Below are 19,646 nucleotides of genomic sequence, written 5' to 3' on the forward strand. Positions count from 1 at the left end.
AATACAAGGATTAGTCAAAGAACCAGACAGAGGACGAACCGGCAATTGAAAGCGTTTTTAGAATACCCTTGGGACAGTTACCGTTGGAGCCTGTCCTACATATGTATGTACATATATACACACGTACGTGGGATGAAAATATTGATCAGGCCTAGTATCGCTCCTTACAGCGCGAGCCTTCTCGCATACAAGAGTAGGAGGAGATCGCGGCAAGGCATCGAGTGGTCCAATCGAGCAGCCGCCACTGTCCTGTAATATACTCGTGTCCCGCTATACATGCACCCTCTACTGTGTTAAGCAGGTGTTAGGAGTCTTGTCGTCCTCGTCATGACGCCATCACCACGCCGTCTTTGTCGTGCCGTCATTCTGTTGCCGTCTTGCCATTTTTGTTAAACCATCAAGTTCGAGCCATCGTCATCTTTGTTCTCGCAATTCGATGGTCGTCAAGCCGTCCGCTTCGCGCCGCCTGCGTCACCGTGTCTCTGTAGTGATCATTCTGCCATCTTCATCATGCTGCTCTGTCAAACAATCGGCGACAAACCGTTGTCTTCATTCCGTCGTCGTCACACGGTCAGTGTGAAACCGTCGTCACCGCTCCATCATCGTCATCACGGCAGTGTCACTCCGTTGAATACCCGCCATCTTCGTCATGATGCCGTCATCGTACGGTCGTCGTCTCACCGCCATTTCCGCCATCGTCATTCCCTCTTCGTTATGCCATCATCGTTGCACGGCTTCCTCCTCTGTCACGCACTCGCAATTCTGCTGTCGCTAGGCCGTCTTCGTCATGCCGCCGCCATCATACCGTCGTCGTCACCCTTTGCCGTCGTTATCATTCCAGGGTCGTCGCGATGTCGTCTTCACACCATCATCGCAGCGCCTTCGTTCGTCGCTTTGGCTCCATTCCATCGTCATGATGTACGTCGTCTTAGTCTAGACGACGTCTTCCTTACGTCATCACCACCGTCGTCCTGTAGCTAGTTACACACACACACACACACACACACACACACATCACGTGACATGGACAACTGTCCCCCGATGGTCTCTGTAGATTTTTGTTTCCTTTAGCAGCCGTAGCGACGTATAATGGATGCTCCGTTGCTAAGGGCGTGATTATATTCAGTGGTATTTTTCCTGACTCACGCATCTGACGGGGCAGAGAACTGAAATTTTAAGCATGTCGGCGATACCTCAAACTGCCACTTAGGAGTAAATGGTTCGCTTACAGGGGCACAAGGAGACAATGTTTACTGAGCAGCGCGCAGTGACGCTAAGCAAGCGTTCATCCTGCATGTATGAGTGAAGTTTCTCGGTCACGCGAAAGGGCACATTGCAATCGAGCTGCTTAGCACAGCCATTCACTCGAGGCTACAGAGTCTGCGTCCTTCTTTACCTATTTCTAATCCATGTAAGCAGTGGCAAACACGTCAATCATGGACACATGCGCACATACATACATTTATTCGCTCGCTTGTCAAAGGTGAGTCAAATGAATATCGTCGACATGAAATATACGAAATATAAAAATAAGAATATAAAAAGCTCGGAAGTAAATTATCAAAAATAGTTTTCTAAACTGTTTGAAATAAAACAAATTGGCTGAGGTTTAACTCTTGTAAACCTAGTTATCACGAGCGAAAGGTTTGTTTGGCCTGGTTTTGCAAAGACTATGCGCAGTGTTTCATTAAAGTTAGGCCACAGTCTATCACACACGTTACGTACGCTGCCGAATGGGTTGTCCGCGATGTCGCAGTGAAGCCTAACCATCGCAGTCAAGCTGGCCGCCAGCCGAAGGGGGTGGTTCGTCAAACGATCGTTGTGGGTGCGGTTGCTTGTACCCACGGCTTCGTGAACTTGTTGTTCGTGTTGCTGAACGACGGCAGCGGTTGCTGTAGCTTCAATCTTGGCATGCTTCCGCGTTCGGTAAGCTTCTCTGTAACCTGCTAACCTTACCTCCCTTTGCTCCTGTGTGCCAGCAGGCAACTTTGCCTTCGCTTGAGATTTCGTGGCCTGCCGTCATATATCTACTGAATAATTGGATTCAGCCTGTAGCTTGCGCTGAAGCGCACGCACGCACAGCAAGCGCTGGCGAAGCAGCCGTGAAACCCTCGCCTAGTCACGTGGTACCGCAGAGGCGAAACCGAGAGAGCGCAGCTGCGACGCCTCTGCGCAGCTGCGACTTTGTCACGCGCCGCAGCTTTGCGCCGCAGCTGCGACGTCACACCTGCCACACCGGCGCTCCGGTGGCTCAAGGCCACTGCTACACGATGAATAACCTTGCGAGACATGGCGTAGTAGAACTTTCGCTCTAAAAACGACACACAAGGTTTTTTGGAAGAGCATACACTGAACCAATTTTTTTAGCTCCTCGTTAAAAAGATTGATGCACTCCGGATTCAGTTTGTTTTCTTTTTTTCATTTTCGATTAATTCGAACAAGCCGCCCACTGCAACCAACGTAAAATTATCTGTAAGCCCGCAGGGAGGGCGTGGCATTTGCTAGGAGTTTTTTAGCACTGTAGGTTCTGGTGTTACAACACTGCTCATGTGATGGACACAAGCGTGCTTACCGTCATCTTCGTCCACTCCTTCGGGGTTCGCGATGAAGACGGCTTCGCTGGGGAACTGCGTATCCGACTCTCGCCAGAGTTGCATTTCCCGCCTCTCAATGTCAAGCTTGCAGATCTGTATAGGCATCGTTCAGACGGCCAATAAGAGGTGGTATAGAAGAACAAGTACGTCCGGGAAAACACGAACAATCTAGATTCTGAGTGTAATGCGCTGAAGTAGTGAATGCAACTACTTATAAAGTGCAATATTCTGATTTTGTCGTCGAGGCGTTACACACTGCGAAATAGGTTTAATCGCTGAACCTTTTTGCGTCTGCTGACAACTATTGAGAACTATGGTATCTTTGGGAATCAGCATTTCGGCGTCCTTTTGCCTTTGCTGGTAGCTACAGGAGCTGCCATTGCAGTACTGAATTTTCAAACCTCACATGCTTTGGGAAGGACACAATTGCTAGCCTGCTTCTGTTTCCGTGTGTATATGAGTGCTATGTATATGTGCCTGCGTGAGCAAATAATTGTGCGATCCGATGCATATGTTGGCCTGCCAAGTATGCCAGGCTAGCCCGCCCTAGGCAACACCACCACGAGCACCACCATGTTGGAATCTATTTGAAGCGAAGCTTATATCAAGCGGTTAACTAACTGCTCCAAAGCTAACTGGAATCTGTGCGCCGGTTTTTATATACATCCTACGTGATAGGTAATCTCTTGCAATGTTTGTGTTTATGCACGTGCAGCACAGGTCCCGAGCTCAATGTCACGCAATGTTTATGTTCATGTATTGCACCCTTCACGAGCTTTGCCCTAATGCAGACAGCCGTTGATGAGAATGCACCCTGTGATACGACGACGCAGTGATGTCATGAGAACGAAATCGATGTTCGATGTTTGTCGAGAGGAGAGAAGTGAGAAGTATACGCAGAAATAAGTATTACTCGAATGACAGTAGTAAGGAGATGGCTGCTCTTCGCTTGTTTCCTTCCTGCGTCCGAGGCCTAATGGAGGCTGGAGTTGGCACGTGATGTGCGACGTGACACAAGCGCTAATTGTCTCAATGAACTACTTGACGTTGGTACGAGAAATGTACGCCTGCGACTGCAGGCTAATGTTTACAGAATAAGGCTGCTGTTCTGGTAGACCGAGGTTCGATGATACCGTCGGACACGTCATTTTTTTTTCTCTCTCTCTATGTTTGAGTTATTCGGCTAGCCAGCCCCAGCAGCTACGGTCACAGAATTGCGGTAGGACTTGCAAATAAGACTTCGCTTTAATAAGAGAAAGATTAGGGGGACAATAAAACATTCTGGGAGTCAACTTCCGATACAGCATGGTAGGTTATGGGAGACGATTGAGGAGCTCCGAATTTCGGCGAACTGGGTTTCTTTAACGTGCACCTAAATCTACATGGTCGTGAGCGTTGTATTGCCGTCATCGAAATTCAGCTGCCGCGAACAGTAATTGAACCCACGACCTTTTGCTCAATAGCAGCACGCGAAAGCCAGTTAGCTACCGCGACGGCTATGCTTCGAGTAATTGCGCCTCGATGTAAGATCTATCAGCTGCAATGTGCCATGGTGTAATTGCAAACGTAGAATATATATACGTTCAGCCACATTACGCCAGTTGAAATGAAAAAAAAAAAAACTCTTTCAAAGAAATGACGAAAGGACGTGTATATTTTGTCACTGCCGGAGGCGGCATCGAACCAGTTTTTATTTTGGAAACCGATCGGTGGCCAGAATATAGCGAAACCGCTGGTTCCGTCGAACAGAAAGAGAGCGCATCGATTTGTTGAGCTTACCGCATTCCGGCACTCGCCTAGCCGCTCGAAGTTTCCACTGCCGTATGTGTAGCGGTAGGGTTTCCCTTGGTATTCCGGGTTTATGGTCGGTAAGTCGTACCCTGCAAATCGGTAGAATACGCTTCAGTGCACTCATCTTAGGATTCAGTGCGTGGTGTGTATTATTCAGTGCAATCGTGCGGGTTGTAAGAAGCAGAACATTTTTCTTTAGCAATTTGGAACGCATGGAGTTGGGCCCACGTTCCGAAAGACTTATTTGTTTGATTGATTGATTGATTGATTGATTGATTGATTGATTGATTGATTGATTGATTGATTGATTGATTTATTGATTGATCTGTTCATTTGTTCATCCATTAATCACTCAACCGTTGTTGCGCAGTACAAGAAATTCAACAAGCATGTGAACCAGGAAGATAGCGCATAACTGCGAGTGTTAATGGTCTGTCTGCCAATCCTCGTAATCCAACACATTCATCTAAAATATTTGGCCGCAGCACATATGCTGTCCCAGCTAAAGTTAGCCAAGCTGTTAAACGAACAAAGAAAATGCTTTTAGCGCAGTTCAAGGCGCAAATTTGACACGTACGGCGTTCCGTCGTTAGACCTCTGACGACTGAACACTATAGATCTTGTAATTGTATCTTGCACCGTGTTTTTTTTTTTTTTACATCATCTTCTGCGCTGAGCAGCTTGGCTAATGTTAGCCGGGACACACCGTATATTACTGCCCTTCCTCGTTCGCAAGTTTGTTCAATTTCGTGTACTGAGCTTCACTGCTGAGCGGCTGATAGTATCAGCTGCACATAAGCACGAGAATACATGGTTTATTATTCGTGTTTCTGCGTTTAGCAATCTTTTTTCCCGAATGTAAGAGCTCTGCACTGTCTTTTTTCATTCTCCTCAATGCTCTAAAGGTCCAAGCAGAACGGTGTTCCATAAACTATATTAATTTCATTGCAGACTCGCAATTGCTTCTACATATATGTACACTAGAATGTGAATAAAGAGGGCCTTAGTTCAGTCGTTGACTATGCACCGCCGATATTTACAGCAATTTACTAAAAACATTGCGTGCCATAAGTGCAACCTTCTCAGTTAAAAACACATAAATATTGGCATACATTGCCATATTCAGTATTCCTGCATTCTAAGATTTCGATCAATAATGTCTGACAGTACACTTTGGTATACCCAGCTGTTCAGCTCAGATGGTAGAGCGGCTGTCCTGCAATGGCGTTGGTGCCGGGATCGAATCCCAGACCAGGACGATTTTTATAAAACTGCGAAGCTTGCTTTCTGTTTAAAACCCGCATGGGTTTCTTTTATCGCGTCGTGTTAATGTCAGGTGGATGGCACTTTTTTCCTTCTTGACATAAATAGTGCTTGTCGCCTGCAACAAGCTCCCGGACGTAAAGAAGTAAAGCGCAAACAACGTTCTTTTTTCTTGTCCCTCGTGTTAACACATGAGGGACAATTTACTCGAGGGACGAGGGATATTTCGGGCAGATTTCGCGTCGTATGCTGGAAAAGATTACGGTACGCAAGGCCTTTGCACACGCGTGGAGAGCGGGACTATGTGCGTACCTTTGCCTCCCATCTCCTCGTGGGTGAGCCAGAGAGTGCTGTTGTCCTGGCGATAGGCGCGAGCCTCGGTGTATTTGAGGCTCACCAGGTTTCCCTCCTTCGTGCTGTTCACCTGCATTGTTTTGTTGTGGGAAAGGAGCAGGGGGAGAGAGAACCATGTTTATATATAACTCTTATTATTTTCCAAGCAAAAACGAGGCACGGACGTTCCTATTAACGGTGACAAAAGGGGGAGTTTGGCTGTTTAAAATTTTGATGCCGATATATTTGTCGTAACAGAGCCCTATAGACAGAAGAAATCAATAAATAATAATAACACGTAGTCATGTGACCGCTAGACTAGCACATGCGGGTTTTAAACATCTCTAGACTTCTGTGCCGTTAACCATGCAGCCGTCTAGGCAAGGCATAGCCAGCAATTTTTTTCCGTAGGAAGGGGGCAACATTTGTTCGGGGAACGTAAGAGGAAGGGGCAGAGGGGGGTTGGGTAGGCCGCCTACTAACACAAAAATTTCGGGGACACCAACCTCTTTTTAGGAGGCTCGTTTCCTTTCTTTCTTTCTTTCTTTCTTTCTTTCTTTCTTTCTTTCTTTCTTTCTTCCTTTCTTTCTTTCTTTCTTTCTTTCTTCGCGATTTCAGGTTTGATTATGGTAGGCTTGCAAAAGCGGTGATGCGGAAATCAAGCTGGCAAAGGCTAGAACTACACCCTTGAACTGAAATTGGCGGCCTTGAGTAACGTCGGACGCTCCCCTGTATGTCCATCGCAACTATGCAAAACTTGCGCGTACGACACAACTGCATAATCTATCTAGAGGCGCTGCTTCACTACACATAAGATCAGCTAACAATTTTCTGACTCAAATGTATTGTCGGGTAAAAACGCAGGCAAACAAAAACATAGGCAGAAGCGTTCCTTTTACAACATAAAACTAATTACGACTGTGAAGAAGCGAGGGAACTGAATAAATGCAAGTTCTAAATGAAACACAGTAACCCATCGTGATGATTTTCTCAAGCCTCACTGTTTATTCTGAATGGAGGAGACTCAATTCATTTCCTTTTCACTTTATTTCGAACGCGGTAAGACGAGCAAGTCTGCCTTCAATTTTCTTTCGTGACCTTTCACAAAAGTTGCAAGAAGCGCGCGTTTTTTTTCTCTCTCTCTCTCTCTCCCATACTGTCTAAGTGCACGATCAGCGGCCTGCCTCTTTTCTTTTCGCGATGGTCAGCAGTTTCTCCAACTCGAATAGTCTGCTACATAAAGGCTCACATCTTGTGTAGTGCCTTGTAAGCCTGTTTAGACTAATGAGAAAAATTCAAGAAAAGCTTTTTGGATTTGTTTTGTTTCCCTCAGAATTGGAGCACCGCTTGGTTTATTGCGAGAAAGGTTTAATTTCACTGACTGCGCACCTTAGAAACGGGAATCACAAAGCGCCGGAAATGACCCTGGCAGTCCGGATCGAAATCTTCGGCCGCGGAGTTCCTAATCTTGTCCAGGTAATACCTGTAAGAAGCAAACAGAATCGTGCGCAATCACAGAATTGAAGAAAAATACGAGTAAATGCAGGGCATGCAAAGAAAGCTCCAATATAAAAGCGTCATTTCTATGACGAGTGTTTACTACGTCTTATGCCTTGCCCAAAAAAAGACAGTATTTCAAAAAAACCACTACAGGGAAGACCGCTTGTTATCAGGCGCCTCAACGCATGTCGTTAATGTCGTCGTTGTCGTCGTAGTCGTCGTCGTTGTTGCCACTGTTGTTGTTAGTGGAGGTGGTGGTGTTCCCTATAACATATGGCACGTACCCACGAAGGCGGATTGGCCAAGGGTTGCGATGAAAACATAGCGTGAGTCCTTGCTTCCCGTTAATTTAGTGGCCTGTACTACCGCGGAAAGTTCCTTCCCACATATTTGTTCCCTTCCGTCTTCCTTTTGCTGCACTTCTTCCTGCTGCAAGCGCAGAGCAGTCGCGCGAACACTATTCTGATAAACCTCTATTCCGCTCAGCTCACATTACTCTCGCTGTGTCTTTGCGATTTTTAACTGACAGGGCATCAGAAATAAAGCCTTACAATAAATTTAGTAGAGACACCTAAATGTAGCAGTTTCTTTCCCGAAAGCTTCTGTTTAGACGGATAGAGGCTGGCAATTGCCATAAAAATTGTTTAAGCATTAGCCATTGACATTGCTGGTTGCGGCATAAGTGAAAAAGTGCAATAAATAGTTTCATACTCGTGAACACAACATTGCGTAACATTACCGGCGCAAATGTGCACGAAACCTTTCGCACTTGACACCAAACACGACCGCACGCCAAGTCTGCTGCTTACAGCGCACAATCGGTTCCGGCGATATTGGAGCTGTTCACGTACTCAGACTACTTCCCTCTCGAATCAAACCCCTGACTGGGGTCACATACCTGTCCAATATGGTGGCGTCTTCGTAGGCGATCATGTCGAACACGATGTGGCCGTCGTCTTCGTAAGTGTTCACCACGTGGAAGAAAAACAGGGGGTCCGTGATGAACCGCGTCCTCAAGACGGCTCCCGATGATCTGTCCACCACCACAAATTTGGTCTAGTTGCGTCGATGGCCACGAACAGATGTCAGTCCCATGCAAGACAGGTCGGGCGCAGAGGTCATGGAGATCCACGTATAAAGTAGGCAGAGTGGTGACAAGAAAAGAACAGGGCGAAAAAAAACATCCATGACACCTCACTCGGCTCTCACTATGCCTTAAACTCAATTTACAGGAAGTCGCACATTGTTGTCCCATCGTGTCCGTTGAGTTCCGGCTATTTTGGAGGTGCGACGTTGTTGCTTTACATTTGACGCGCTCATAGATTCGCTCTGGTCATGCCACACAACTAGCCTCCGTAGAAGCGTGTCACGCGAAACAAGAGTACTTAGAATATCAATACCCCTTTTATCAGCGGCTTGTACAAAAAATTCCGCGATAAGCAGCTCGCGCAGCACCCCCACGTAAAAAACAAACAGCACCTAGTTTCTCCAACAGAAATAATCATATCTGCTCTGCACTTAGACTTGGTCGTGCTAATATACCACTGAGCATTACGCTGTGATTGCAAATGGCAAAATTTATTGCGCTTTATAGCGCTCATGTCAGTTCACTACCGATGATGCGCGTATTTCAAGTTCACATCTCGTGGACACTTTGTTACCATGCAAGTCTGCAGCAACGAACTTCGTAGCACACTGCGATGGTGGGAGGCAACCACTTTCGCTTTGTTGAAGGTGGGTGGAGGGAGGGGGGTGTCAAAAGAACGAGAGAAATAATTTAAAATAGAAAAAGAAGAGAGGTTGCCCTCTCAAGCTTGCTGCTTTACACGGGAGAACGAACACGGGGAAGGAAGACAATGGCTAAAGTAAGACAATAATTACTAAGGAAAGGTGAAAGTTAACTGAGTAAACCGAGTAGTCGCTGTTGAGTAGGCTGTTTCCGCCTAACGACGTATAAGCAACATGTGACTTTCATTGCCAATTATAGTTATAACGTTCGATTTCGTACTACTAATTTTATGGGACGAGTTGACAGCTTCTCTCATTTTCATTATGTTCAACCTTCTTTATCTCCGTTACGCAATGCTTCATCTCGGAGCAGTTCAGGATCTTGAATAAACCGTGTTCACCTTCTCCTTGGGCGCCCAGTCGAGGCAGTCTTTGAAGGAGTAGCCCTTGATGCGCGATCCCACCAGGCGCATGGCGTTCACCAGGAGCGGCTGCTCGACGAATACCACGTAGTTGCGCGTCATGCCGAAGCTGTGGTAGTAACTGAACGTCGTCTTCCAGCTCGATGGTATTTGGTACGCCACCGAGGCCCGCTTCAGACCCGAACAGCCTACGCATGTCAGCACGCGTTTTTTTTTATAATGTTCACTTCAATTCAGTACGCTCTGCTCGAAAACTTATAGTCCTCTAGCGCTACGTTAGAGTTAATCTAAATCGTAAGCCCCTAGAAAAAGCAACAAATTACAGCTAAAGCCCAGTGCGCGTGGCGTGCTGTTGGCCGTACATTTGATGTACACTGACCGTACTCACTTTCCTTGTATTCTTTAGGGCGTTTAATCGCCAAAATCGCACTTTTGCGCCGTAGTATAACGTAACTGAATCTCGGTATAGCTCACTAGGAAGATATCCACACAGTGTACAATATTGCAGCGAATATTCTATATTTTCACTTATGTTTACCTACTACGGTACGAGTTCCACCCTACAGTCCACGTTCACGTTTTGTAATTCTACTGAGCCCGTCATTTTCATCATCATCATCGTTGTCGGCACCCCTACATACATGTCATGTCCAGAGCAGGAACAACGCTTCTCTCAGCGATGTGTAATTGTTCGGGTCTTGTGTCAGCTTTCTCCATCTTATGTCAGCCACTTCCGCAATCTCACCATAAAAGATAATTTCCCTACCACCATTAATTACGTATCGCTTTGCTTAGCATCAATTTGGTGACTGTAATAAACCTCCGGTTATATTCTCCACACATTAGGCACATGAACTGCCCGACCCAACTTCACTCATTCCACTTAATCTGAAGTGTAACATCAGTTACACCAGTTTTCTTTCTCTAAACCATGCGACCGTGACACCTCTATCAGAGCAGAAGACGGCAATGTCCACAGGGTGATCCACAAGGAAATAGAGGCAAAAACCTGAATTTCACGAAATAATCTTATCTTCACTTAGCCATTACAACGTCGGGATTAGTGAAATAGTCGTCCAAACCGGGATTATATTCACAAAGGTTCTGTAATGTTACTGCGTCAGCTGAACTTGGCTTGTTTGTCTAATTCTAGTTTTTCTTTCTGCTTCTGTTTATATGGTCGTCTTATGTCAGTTCAGACGCCCCATTTCAGTTAGCAATCCAGGCTATAGCAGGGCTGGCCACCTTCAGCTTTTACGAAACTCTTTCTGCGCTTCCTCTCTGACCGGTATTCGGGCACCTGCTCCTCATGATAGCGATCGTTTCTCTTGGTTACGACTCACTAGACGATCGCCGGTGATGGCTAACCCTGGACCGTGCTTACGTAACAAAAGTTTCATGAAGATAGCTCAATTCTTCATCATCGAGAATTCGGTCCTTCGCAGTGCATTGTTCGTACTCAATAAGTGTGCACGTGTCGAGTTCTCTACCTTTTCCTGGTGGAGGTATCTTTATGATGTGGTACTTGAGGCCCGATATGAAGCTGGCGCCCAGGTTGTAGCTGGTCCCGTCCTCTTGGGTTATGGGGTGGGCGCTGGCGAGGTTCACCGATACCAGCTTGTTCACGTCGAACTGCGCTCGTGCAAATGAACACATGTGACCCATGCACGTCTCAGATATGGCACCGCGGACACAATGGCATTCGTGCAGTATATAGCAGCCACCAAGCGCAGCACGGTATAACTTATCAGCGTATGTGGGGCATAGTACGAACATCAGCGTATGTGGGGCATAGTGCGAGATGTCCAATATTTATTCAAACTTCAAGCGGCTACCATTTTCAACCCACTTATGGCATTGCAGCACGAATGCCGGACATTAGAAAAATGACGTGCTGCTCCGTTTCCCGGTGAGAGATAGTTTATAGAAGCGACATGTTGATAAATTCAAACCATACTCACTAGACTTATTACCACATGATGTTTTTTGTTTATTGTTGTTTTTAAGATTAGACCTGTTCTCGGAAGCTCGCTGGCCAGCTCATAGTTATTATGTAGATAAGAAACAACCCTAAACGAGTCTGCACTGGTGTAGTAACTGATCTGGGAAGGCTCTATATTCATTTACGTTACACTGAAGTGTAAGTTATCATTGCAGAAAAAACAAAGGCAAAGTACTTCTTTTTAACTTTTCCTCCAAATACATTGCCGGCCTGTGTACTGAAACAATTTTGTCGCTTTTTCCCATCGGTTTGGGCTGCTTTCGTTCACAAGAAGGCTCACAGAGCTCGCTTGATTGACTCTTTGGTTCCTCCAGAATACAATGTGATCCTTGTTTGTTGGACAGACTACCAACCTGTCATAAGAAAGCGCTGCTAAAATGTATGACGTCACAGAAAGACATCGTCGGAAGTTAGAAGTAATGTTGTCTTGGGATGACGTTTTTGCGTCTTTTCTAGCATTTTCTGCCCCGTGAACTTTTTATTTGAGTAATGGTTGGCTGCACTCACCCTCTGGACGGCTTCTAAAGAGTCTTGGTCGACCTTCCACATAAAACACGTCTCGGAAGTGCAGAATAGCTCATCGCCTAGAGAGTACACGTTGCCGAAGTTGTTATCCGTCAAGTCGCTGGGGACCAGGGCAGCGAAAAACCTGCGTGGTTTGTGGCGCCATATTTAGCTTCGTCTCGCTTTCTTCAGCCCACTGTAAAGCCTAATGGCGCGGAAACTCGTGAAGAGATTCATGCCCGTCGCACATATACATATGTTCAATTGTTGCCAGAGCTTGCCGTAACATGCACGAAATACACAAATTGAAGGAGCAGGACGCTCTGCTTCCGATATGTTCTGTAATAAACCCGTAGCTGTGTTGAGTTTGGGGCTGGAAGCCCCTCGGCTACTCCATTCAGTTCTCTCTGTTGTACAACAAAACGATAAAGAAACGGGTAATAGAAGATTAAATAAATGAAAACGTGTGATTCTGAAGATGGTTTTGACAAAGATAAAGACCTCCCGAGGGCTGACAGGTCTCACCTAGAGAATATGTTCTTGCAGGGGTCCGGGTAACACCTCGTGCCAAACTCAGTCACGACGGGGCGACTGGCGCTGTTCATCTTCTTGTAAGCCTCAGATTGTAGATACCGCGAACTATACCGCACCTGCGAAAGAATCGATGGAGGGGAGTGATTCGGGAAAATTCGATTCACAGATCGCAAATTATTCACATCATCAAGCATTATATCAGGATATCGCTTAAGGTCCAAATCAATTTGTCTAATGTAGTCGAGTGCATGTATTTTATCTTTCACCAACTCCCTTTCGCACCCTTCCTGTCACAAGAAGGCAAGTCATCGTCCCACTATAGGAGATGCATGTCGATAATGCCGGATCCGCACACAGCTGATCACAAGATACTGTTTCAAATTCTAAACGCTTCACAAGCAAATTCTCTTAGGATATGAGAGAGAAAGAAAGTGCGACAGCTAATTACAGTTTGAGATTTTCTGTGACGGCCCGCCATTAAGATATGATCGATCTGATGAATATTTCTTCAAGTTTAACTTCTATAGGGAGTGGTGAAGTATTCCGACCGGACTCTCCGAAGTAATTCTAGGCAGGTGTTATAAGGCTGTTGCTCTCTTCTTCATGTCGCTAACACAATATATTAAGAAGTGTACGTATAGGACGTACACGGAGACAGCACCGAAACAGCTAGGCGAAGAGAAACTGACGACAAACAAAGCTGTATGCGTTTTGAAGTTTGTGCGCTGTTAGCGCATGTGACGGCAAAAAGAAGTTTCGTTAGTTTGTGTTCGGATGAATGCATGTACGCATTATTATCACGCATGGCATTTTTTTTACGGCCTGTTACTTAAGTTAGAAGGCCCGAACTTGTACCTCAGAATGACACTTTACTAAAGACTGCACATGTATAAAATATGCACTCCATAACCTTACATCTCCAAGGTTAGGCAAATTGCAGATGCAACACTATACGGTGTGCCTCCACATTAAACGAAACCTCGTGTACATCTGGACGCTGCGACCAGTAAGTATTGCTTGATTTCAGAGGGCATTGAATCAATCCCCCCCCAAAAACAGGCCACATGCAGCTGCGGAAGGGAGTCAAGTTGCCACTTTCTGCTGAAAAAAGACTTAAAATATACTACGTTGACTTCGAGGCAAATTTAGTCGTAGCTTCTCCATAAATGTATAAGAGGTTGCAGTATACCGCACTACCAAGAAGGTGTACGGCAGCAGCAATGCTAGCAGCGACTTCAGGTGACGAAGAGTTTAATCAGAAAGCACACAACGCTAATACTGTAGCGACCTACCACATACCGCTTAAATGCTGGTGTAAAGCGTTGACAGCGATATAACCGTTAACAAGCAGTCTTTTAACAATTTTCATTCGACGGAAGCATTCCCGCCCAACCGCAATTTCGCAAACGCATTGTAGATTCACAAAGCGCCACGAGGTATCGCTACCAGCTTTGCTACTGCCTAAATCTGTGGACTGTGCTACTGTGGACAAGAAAAAAATTGCACAGAGAAGAATCAAGAGTTAGTGGAATGCATAAGCGCTGATATTAAGGGTTTCGGGAATGGTGCTGAAATTGTCCTATCAGGTGACATGAATGCCCACATACAGGATTTAGACGGCTATACCGACAATAACGGGAAGTCAATGCTCGACCTTTGTGAGCAACATAACTTCGTGATCGTGAATACAGGGCCTAATTGTGAAGGACAGATCACGTGGGAAGTGGGAAACCTTCAATCGACCATTCATTACTGTCTGATGACAGAAGGAATTCATGATAAGTTGAGAGAAATGGTCATCGATGAGGAAGGGTTTAGCAGCATAGGGAGTGACCATAAACGCATCATTTTGAAAATGGGATATGTAGTTGGGAAAGAGAGCAAGGAGAGCAAAATGGCCAGTCCCAATTTGAACTGAACAAATAGCAAATATAGTCACTAGAGTTCAGGAAGAACTTGGCAAATGGCCAAGTAAAGAGTGGGAATATGGTGAGCTGAGTGTAATAACGACAGAAATACGGAAAGAGAAACAACATGTTCGTTGGAAAGGAAAAAAGAAACCGAAAAGCTGGTGGAACAAGGAGATACGAGAAGCGATCGCCGAACGACAGAAAGCATCTCGAGAGTACAGGCAGGCAAAGAAGGCGCAGTTGCCACAGGATGAAGTAACCAGTAAATGGGAAATATACCGGGAGAAAAAGTCTATGGTTCAAATTCTGGTGCAAGCAAAATTAAAAGGTGAAAGTGAACGTTGGTTGTCAGAAATACGTGAGAAAAAGAAGGCCGCACCTAGAATATTTTGGAATCACATAAAATTATTAGGCAGGAAGTCAAAAACAATACAACAACATATCCTAGACGAAGATGAAACCAGACTAGAAGGAGAAGCGGCAATAAATTACATCCAAAAAGTAACAGCCGAATCTTTGCAAGGCAATGACGAGGTTGTATTTGAAGAAAAAAAGAGCATGAAAGAGACCCAAGTGGAAAAGGAGCTGGTGCTGACAAATTTAAAGTGGAAGAAAGCGGAAGAGAAAGTTCCAAAGCGCACAGCCATAGGGCTTGACGAGGTTCCCGTTAGGCTGATAAATGAACTAGGACCAAAAAGTAAGGAAGCTCTGGTGAAAGCAGTGAAAAAGAAACTTTAAAAGATAGACGAATACCAGACAGTTGGCGGCAAAGTAGAAAGAATTTAATTTATAAAGGTAAGGGGGAGAAAGAAAGAATTAACTCGTATAGACCGCTGACCATTACATCGGTAATATACAGGCTAGCAATGCAGGCAATCAAACTAAAGCTTCAAGCATGGGCAGAGAATAATAGCATTTTGGGAGAGTTTCAGAATGGCTTCAGAATAGGTAGGCGTTTGGATGATAACTTGTTTGTTCTTACTCAGTGTATTGAAATATCAAAAGCAGAAAGCAGACCGTTGTATGTGGCCTTTTTAGACATTACAGGAGCCTACGACAACGTAGACCGCAACATTTTGTGGGATATTCTGGAAGGGGAAGGCTTAGGTAAGGATTGTCTACAGCTTTTGAGAGAGATTTACCTAGAAAATACCGTTTGCGTTGAATGGGAAGGGATGAGGAGCGAGAAGAAAGTTCATATCCGCAAGGGACTGAGGCAGGGGTGCCCTTTATTCCCGCTGCTGTTTATGATGTACATGGTGAGGATGGAGAGGACGCTAGAAGGAAGTAACATCGGGTTTAATCTCTCACACAAACAGGTGGGTACAGTAATAGAGCAGCAACTCCCAGGTTTATTTTATGCGGACGACATTGTATTGCTAGCTAACAAGCAAAGCGATTTGCAACGTCTGGCTAATATCTGTGGACAGGAAGGCAACAATTTAGGTTTGAAATTTAGTGTTAGAAAATCAGGTGTTATGGTATTCAATGAAAACAGTGAACAGACAGTGGAGATACAGGGCCAAGAAATACCTCGGGTAAGAGAATATAAATACCTTGGTATATGGATAAACGAAGGCAATGGATATATGGAAACACAGGAAAAAACCATAACAGTAAAGGGGAGGAGAAATGCAGCCATACTGAAGCACAGAGCGCTATGGGAATACAATAGGTACGAGGTCCTCCAGGGTATGTGCAAAGGTGTAATGGTTCCAGGACTTACCTTTGGAAATGCGGTTGTTTGCTATAAATCAGGGGTACAATCAGGACTCGACGGGAACCAAAGATCAGTGGGTCGCCTCGCATTGGGCGCTCACGGGAAGACTACAAATGAAGCTGTGCAGGGTGATATGGGCTGGACTAGTTTTGAAGTGAGGGAAGCTCGCAGTAAAATTGAGTATGAATAATGGCTGAGGAATATGGAAGAAAGTAAATGGGCTGGGAGAGTGTTCAGGTATCTGTACAGAAAAAAACATTGATTCACAGTGGAGGAAAAGAACTAGGAAGCTTACCAGCAAGTATGCGGCCTGTAGGGTGGGCAACACAGCAACAAAGAAGGTCAAGCGGAAAGTCAGAAAGGCTGAATTAATCTCATGGGTGGCGGCAATGCAAAATAAACCTGCCATGAGTAACTACTTAAGAGAAAAAAACTAAATCAGGAAGAAACCATTTATTATAACTCAAAGGGACGCTCATTACTTTTCGAAGCGAGATCGGTGTGCCGTAGAACACGCAACTATAAAGCGAGATATAAGAAGGAAGAAGAAGGATGTGCTTGCTGCGGTAAAGCAAGGGAAACAATGGAGCATGTTTTATTAGAATGTGAAGACGTCTACCCAGCAGTCGGTTTAGGCACCACTGGCCTCCTTGAAGCCCTTCGGTTCAGCGGGAGCAGTGGTAAAGCAAACATGTCCGCAGTAGACATTAGTAAGAGGCGACTGGAGGATTGGTGGAAGAAAAGTAGGGAAACGACAAAAGACGGAGACGTACAAAAGCACAGTTCGCAATAGGGGATCAGAAAATTTGGGCGTGGTAGTCCAAAAAATTTTTGTTTTTTTTTCATTGTTTAACCTAGGTAGGATATTAGGCAGTATAGTAGCAAGAGCTTGGTGGCTGAACCCACCACCCTGTTCCAAAGGGGACGCTCATAACATCCATCCATCCTGCCGTCCACGGCTCCGGGGAGTCTGTAATCCGTAAACGGTAAAGTTTACGGAGAAGTTAGAGCTCTCCGGGGACGAGTCCTGTTTCGTGAACGGCGTGAATCTGCGGGCATGCGTCGACCCGTGGTGCGCACCTTTCCCTTGTGTATGTCGAACGCGGACAGAATGGCGGCACCGTCGAACCAATGGCGAAGGCAGAAGCCCCCGCCCAGCTCCCACTTGCCGGGACCCAGCCGGAATAGCTTGCCGCTCAGCCACTCGGGGACCTCGCCTGCACACAGAGAGAAACAGACGACAAGCTTTTCGTTAGATTGGGGTTGCTCGGAAGAGGTATACACTTTACCTGTTCGCAATAAGCAAGAGGAAGAGAGAGAGAGAGAGAGAGAGAGCCGTGTGTGATATGAAGCCCGGTTCTGACTGCTGTGTCTGCGGTTGTGTACAATGCCGTCTGTATATTTTCTTCATCTGTGCTCCTGCTCATCAACGACCACATCGTGGCCTTATTTGTGCGTTCGGGACTCATTATACGGAGTATCTGTCGGCACTCGATATGCAGTGGTTGTTGCAACGTGTGCTCACAATTTGCTTCTGCGTGTTCCGGTGTGTCTGGAACTAGTTGTGTGCTTCAGTTACCCCTCTCTTCTAACTCCGCCCTAAACTCTAGGAACCTGTGACGCTAGTTCTCACTTTACAATATATTTTTTCTATTCATGTTGCTATTACGTGAAAAGGAGAAGCTGTCGCCATTAGAGACGCATAAATACCTTTCTTTTATTTTCATGTAAATAATAAAACAACAAAGAAAGGCACCGCAGGCAGGCCTACCCCAACCGAAAACTTGGTTAGCTACACTGCATATGGGCGCGGAAGAAGCTAGGAAGATCAGAAGAAAGTATAAAGGGAGGGAGAGAAAGGCCACGCACGATAAACAAATTTCAGTGCCAGCAAATGGTACTTTTCGGAGGGAAAACTAGGAAAGCACGCGTGCGGAAGAGTACGAACACGAGCCACCAACTTAAACATGCAAATATTTACTGCCACGGAAACAAATATTAGCGCTCTAGAAGCGTGGCAACCACCTACGAACAAGAAACAAGGAGTATATGACGCGTTGTAAATGGGAGAGTGAGAAATAAACGCTCATCCTATGCATGCAAAGCAAAACTAATGCATTCTCCCTTCTTACATTTATGGAAAAAAAAAAAAGAAAAGAGGCAGGGGCATGGTTGCTGCTTTGTTTATTTCTTTCGCGCACAGGTACTTCTACAGCTATCCCTAATCCAACAATCGGCGTTAGAGGTTTGCCCGAGGTATCATCAACGTCAAGAAAGGAACATCTTTATTGACATAGGGATCTCATGGTTCTTTTGTCCTTGCGTGCTTCCTGCCTTTTGTTTCCAACCTGTATTATATCATTCTGTTTGTTTTCTATCTCATATTGCTATATCTTCGTCGTGAAAGAAAAGGCGAACAAATTTCTTTCGTTTACTTTCATTCGAAAATAAAATATCACGAGTTTATGGTTCGCCAGCGTTCAGTCAAATTTCGTGCGTGCACCCACAACGCTGGCATGTAGAGCCTACCGGACAGCGTCTCTCGTTGAAATTTCAAATTCTGCCGCAAGCGAATACTGGACGTCGTCTTCTCGCACGCTTTCTTAAAGAAACTGACAAGCGATTTTGGGAATCCCATTTTTTTTTCAATTCACAACGAAATCCTCACACACGGTAGTGTTTACACCTCCAGCGGTTACTTCCAAAAGCGCGTGGATATCTTGTAAGCAGAATTTTTCGATCTGGGCAGCCTCTGAAAATAAAACAAAAGAGAGAGACCCTTCTCCAGCAACGCTGAGAAGTGACAGCGATGCCGATAGCCCGCCTCGCAAAAGGGAAGGCCGCCCAACGTTCTGCTTTCACAACACGAGTGAGTGCGGCTGTGGTAAACCTCCTACATTTTCACCTTTTCAACCACTTTTGAAGATACGTAAAATAAAGCTGGTACAGTAACTTTCCGTTGTTGTAGAGACATTTACTATATGTTTACAACGTATTTCCCGAAGAAAAGGCCTACGTCATGGCTGGCTGGTCCCCGGCATCGTTATAATGTCGATAGACGAGCCAAGCCAACTCACCGAGAACAAAAGCGAAAGGAGCACCGCCTTTCTTCTCACTACAAACGAAGGCTTATCTGCGCGTTGTAAGTTAGAAAGAAAGCTTATAATAGAAAAAAGTCTACTGCATTGATATTCTAATAAAAGTACCAGAAACCGCGTAAATTAGCAGGAGGTCACGTGGTTGCTCAATTATGCATCTTCGTGGTTTTGCGGCGTGGGGCACGAAACGGTCAATTTTAGCAAGTTCTAATGAAGAATTATATATATATATCTATATATATATTTC

At 45.4% G+C, this 19,646-nt stretch overlaps 1 protein-coding gene across 1 annotated transcript in view; it reads right to left on the reverse strand.

Moving 5' to 3' along the window:
* LOC142575439 (carotenoid-cleaving dioxygenase, mitochondrial-like) overlaps window positions 1-19,646 on the reverse strand; it is a 116,123-nt gene that overhangs the window by 5,007 nt on the left and 91,470 nt on the right. Inside the window, exons 2-11 of the mRNA XM_075684815.1 lie at window positions 17,382-17,518; window positions 12,663-12,787; window positions 12,141-12,282; window positions 11,122-11,263; window positions 9,611-9,819; window positions 8,380-8,537; window positions 7,371-7,464; window positions 5,961-6,072; window positions 4,374-4,474; window positions 2,573-2,687 (exon numbers count right to left, since the gene is read on the reverse strand). Coding sequence (XP_075540930.1) covers window positions 2,573-2,687; window positions 4,374-4,474; window positions 5,961-6,072; window positions 7,371-7,464; window positions 8,380-8,537; window positions 9,611-9,819; window positions 11,122-11,263; window positions 12,141-12,282; window positions 12,663-12,787; window positions 17,382-17,518 — 1,335 coding nt within the window. The remainder of the gene's footprint in view (window positions 1-2,572; window positions 2,688-4,373; window positions 4,475-5,960; window positions 6,073-7,370; window positions 7,465-8,379; window positions 8,538-9,610; window positions 9,820-11,121; window positions 11,264-12,140; window positions 12,283-12,662; window positions 12,788-17,381; window positions 17,519-19,646) is intronic.

Source organism: Dermacentor variabilis, chromosome 3 (genome assembly GCF_050947875.1).
Source record: "Dermacentor variabilis isolate Ectoservices chromosome 3, ASM5094787v1, whole genome shotgun sequence".
Classification (NCBI taxonomy): domain Eukaryota; kingdom Metazoa; phylum Arthropoda; class Arachnida; order Ixodida; family Ixodidae; genus Dermacentor; species Dermacentor variabilis.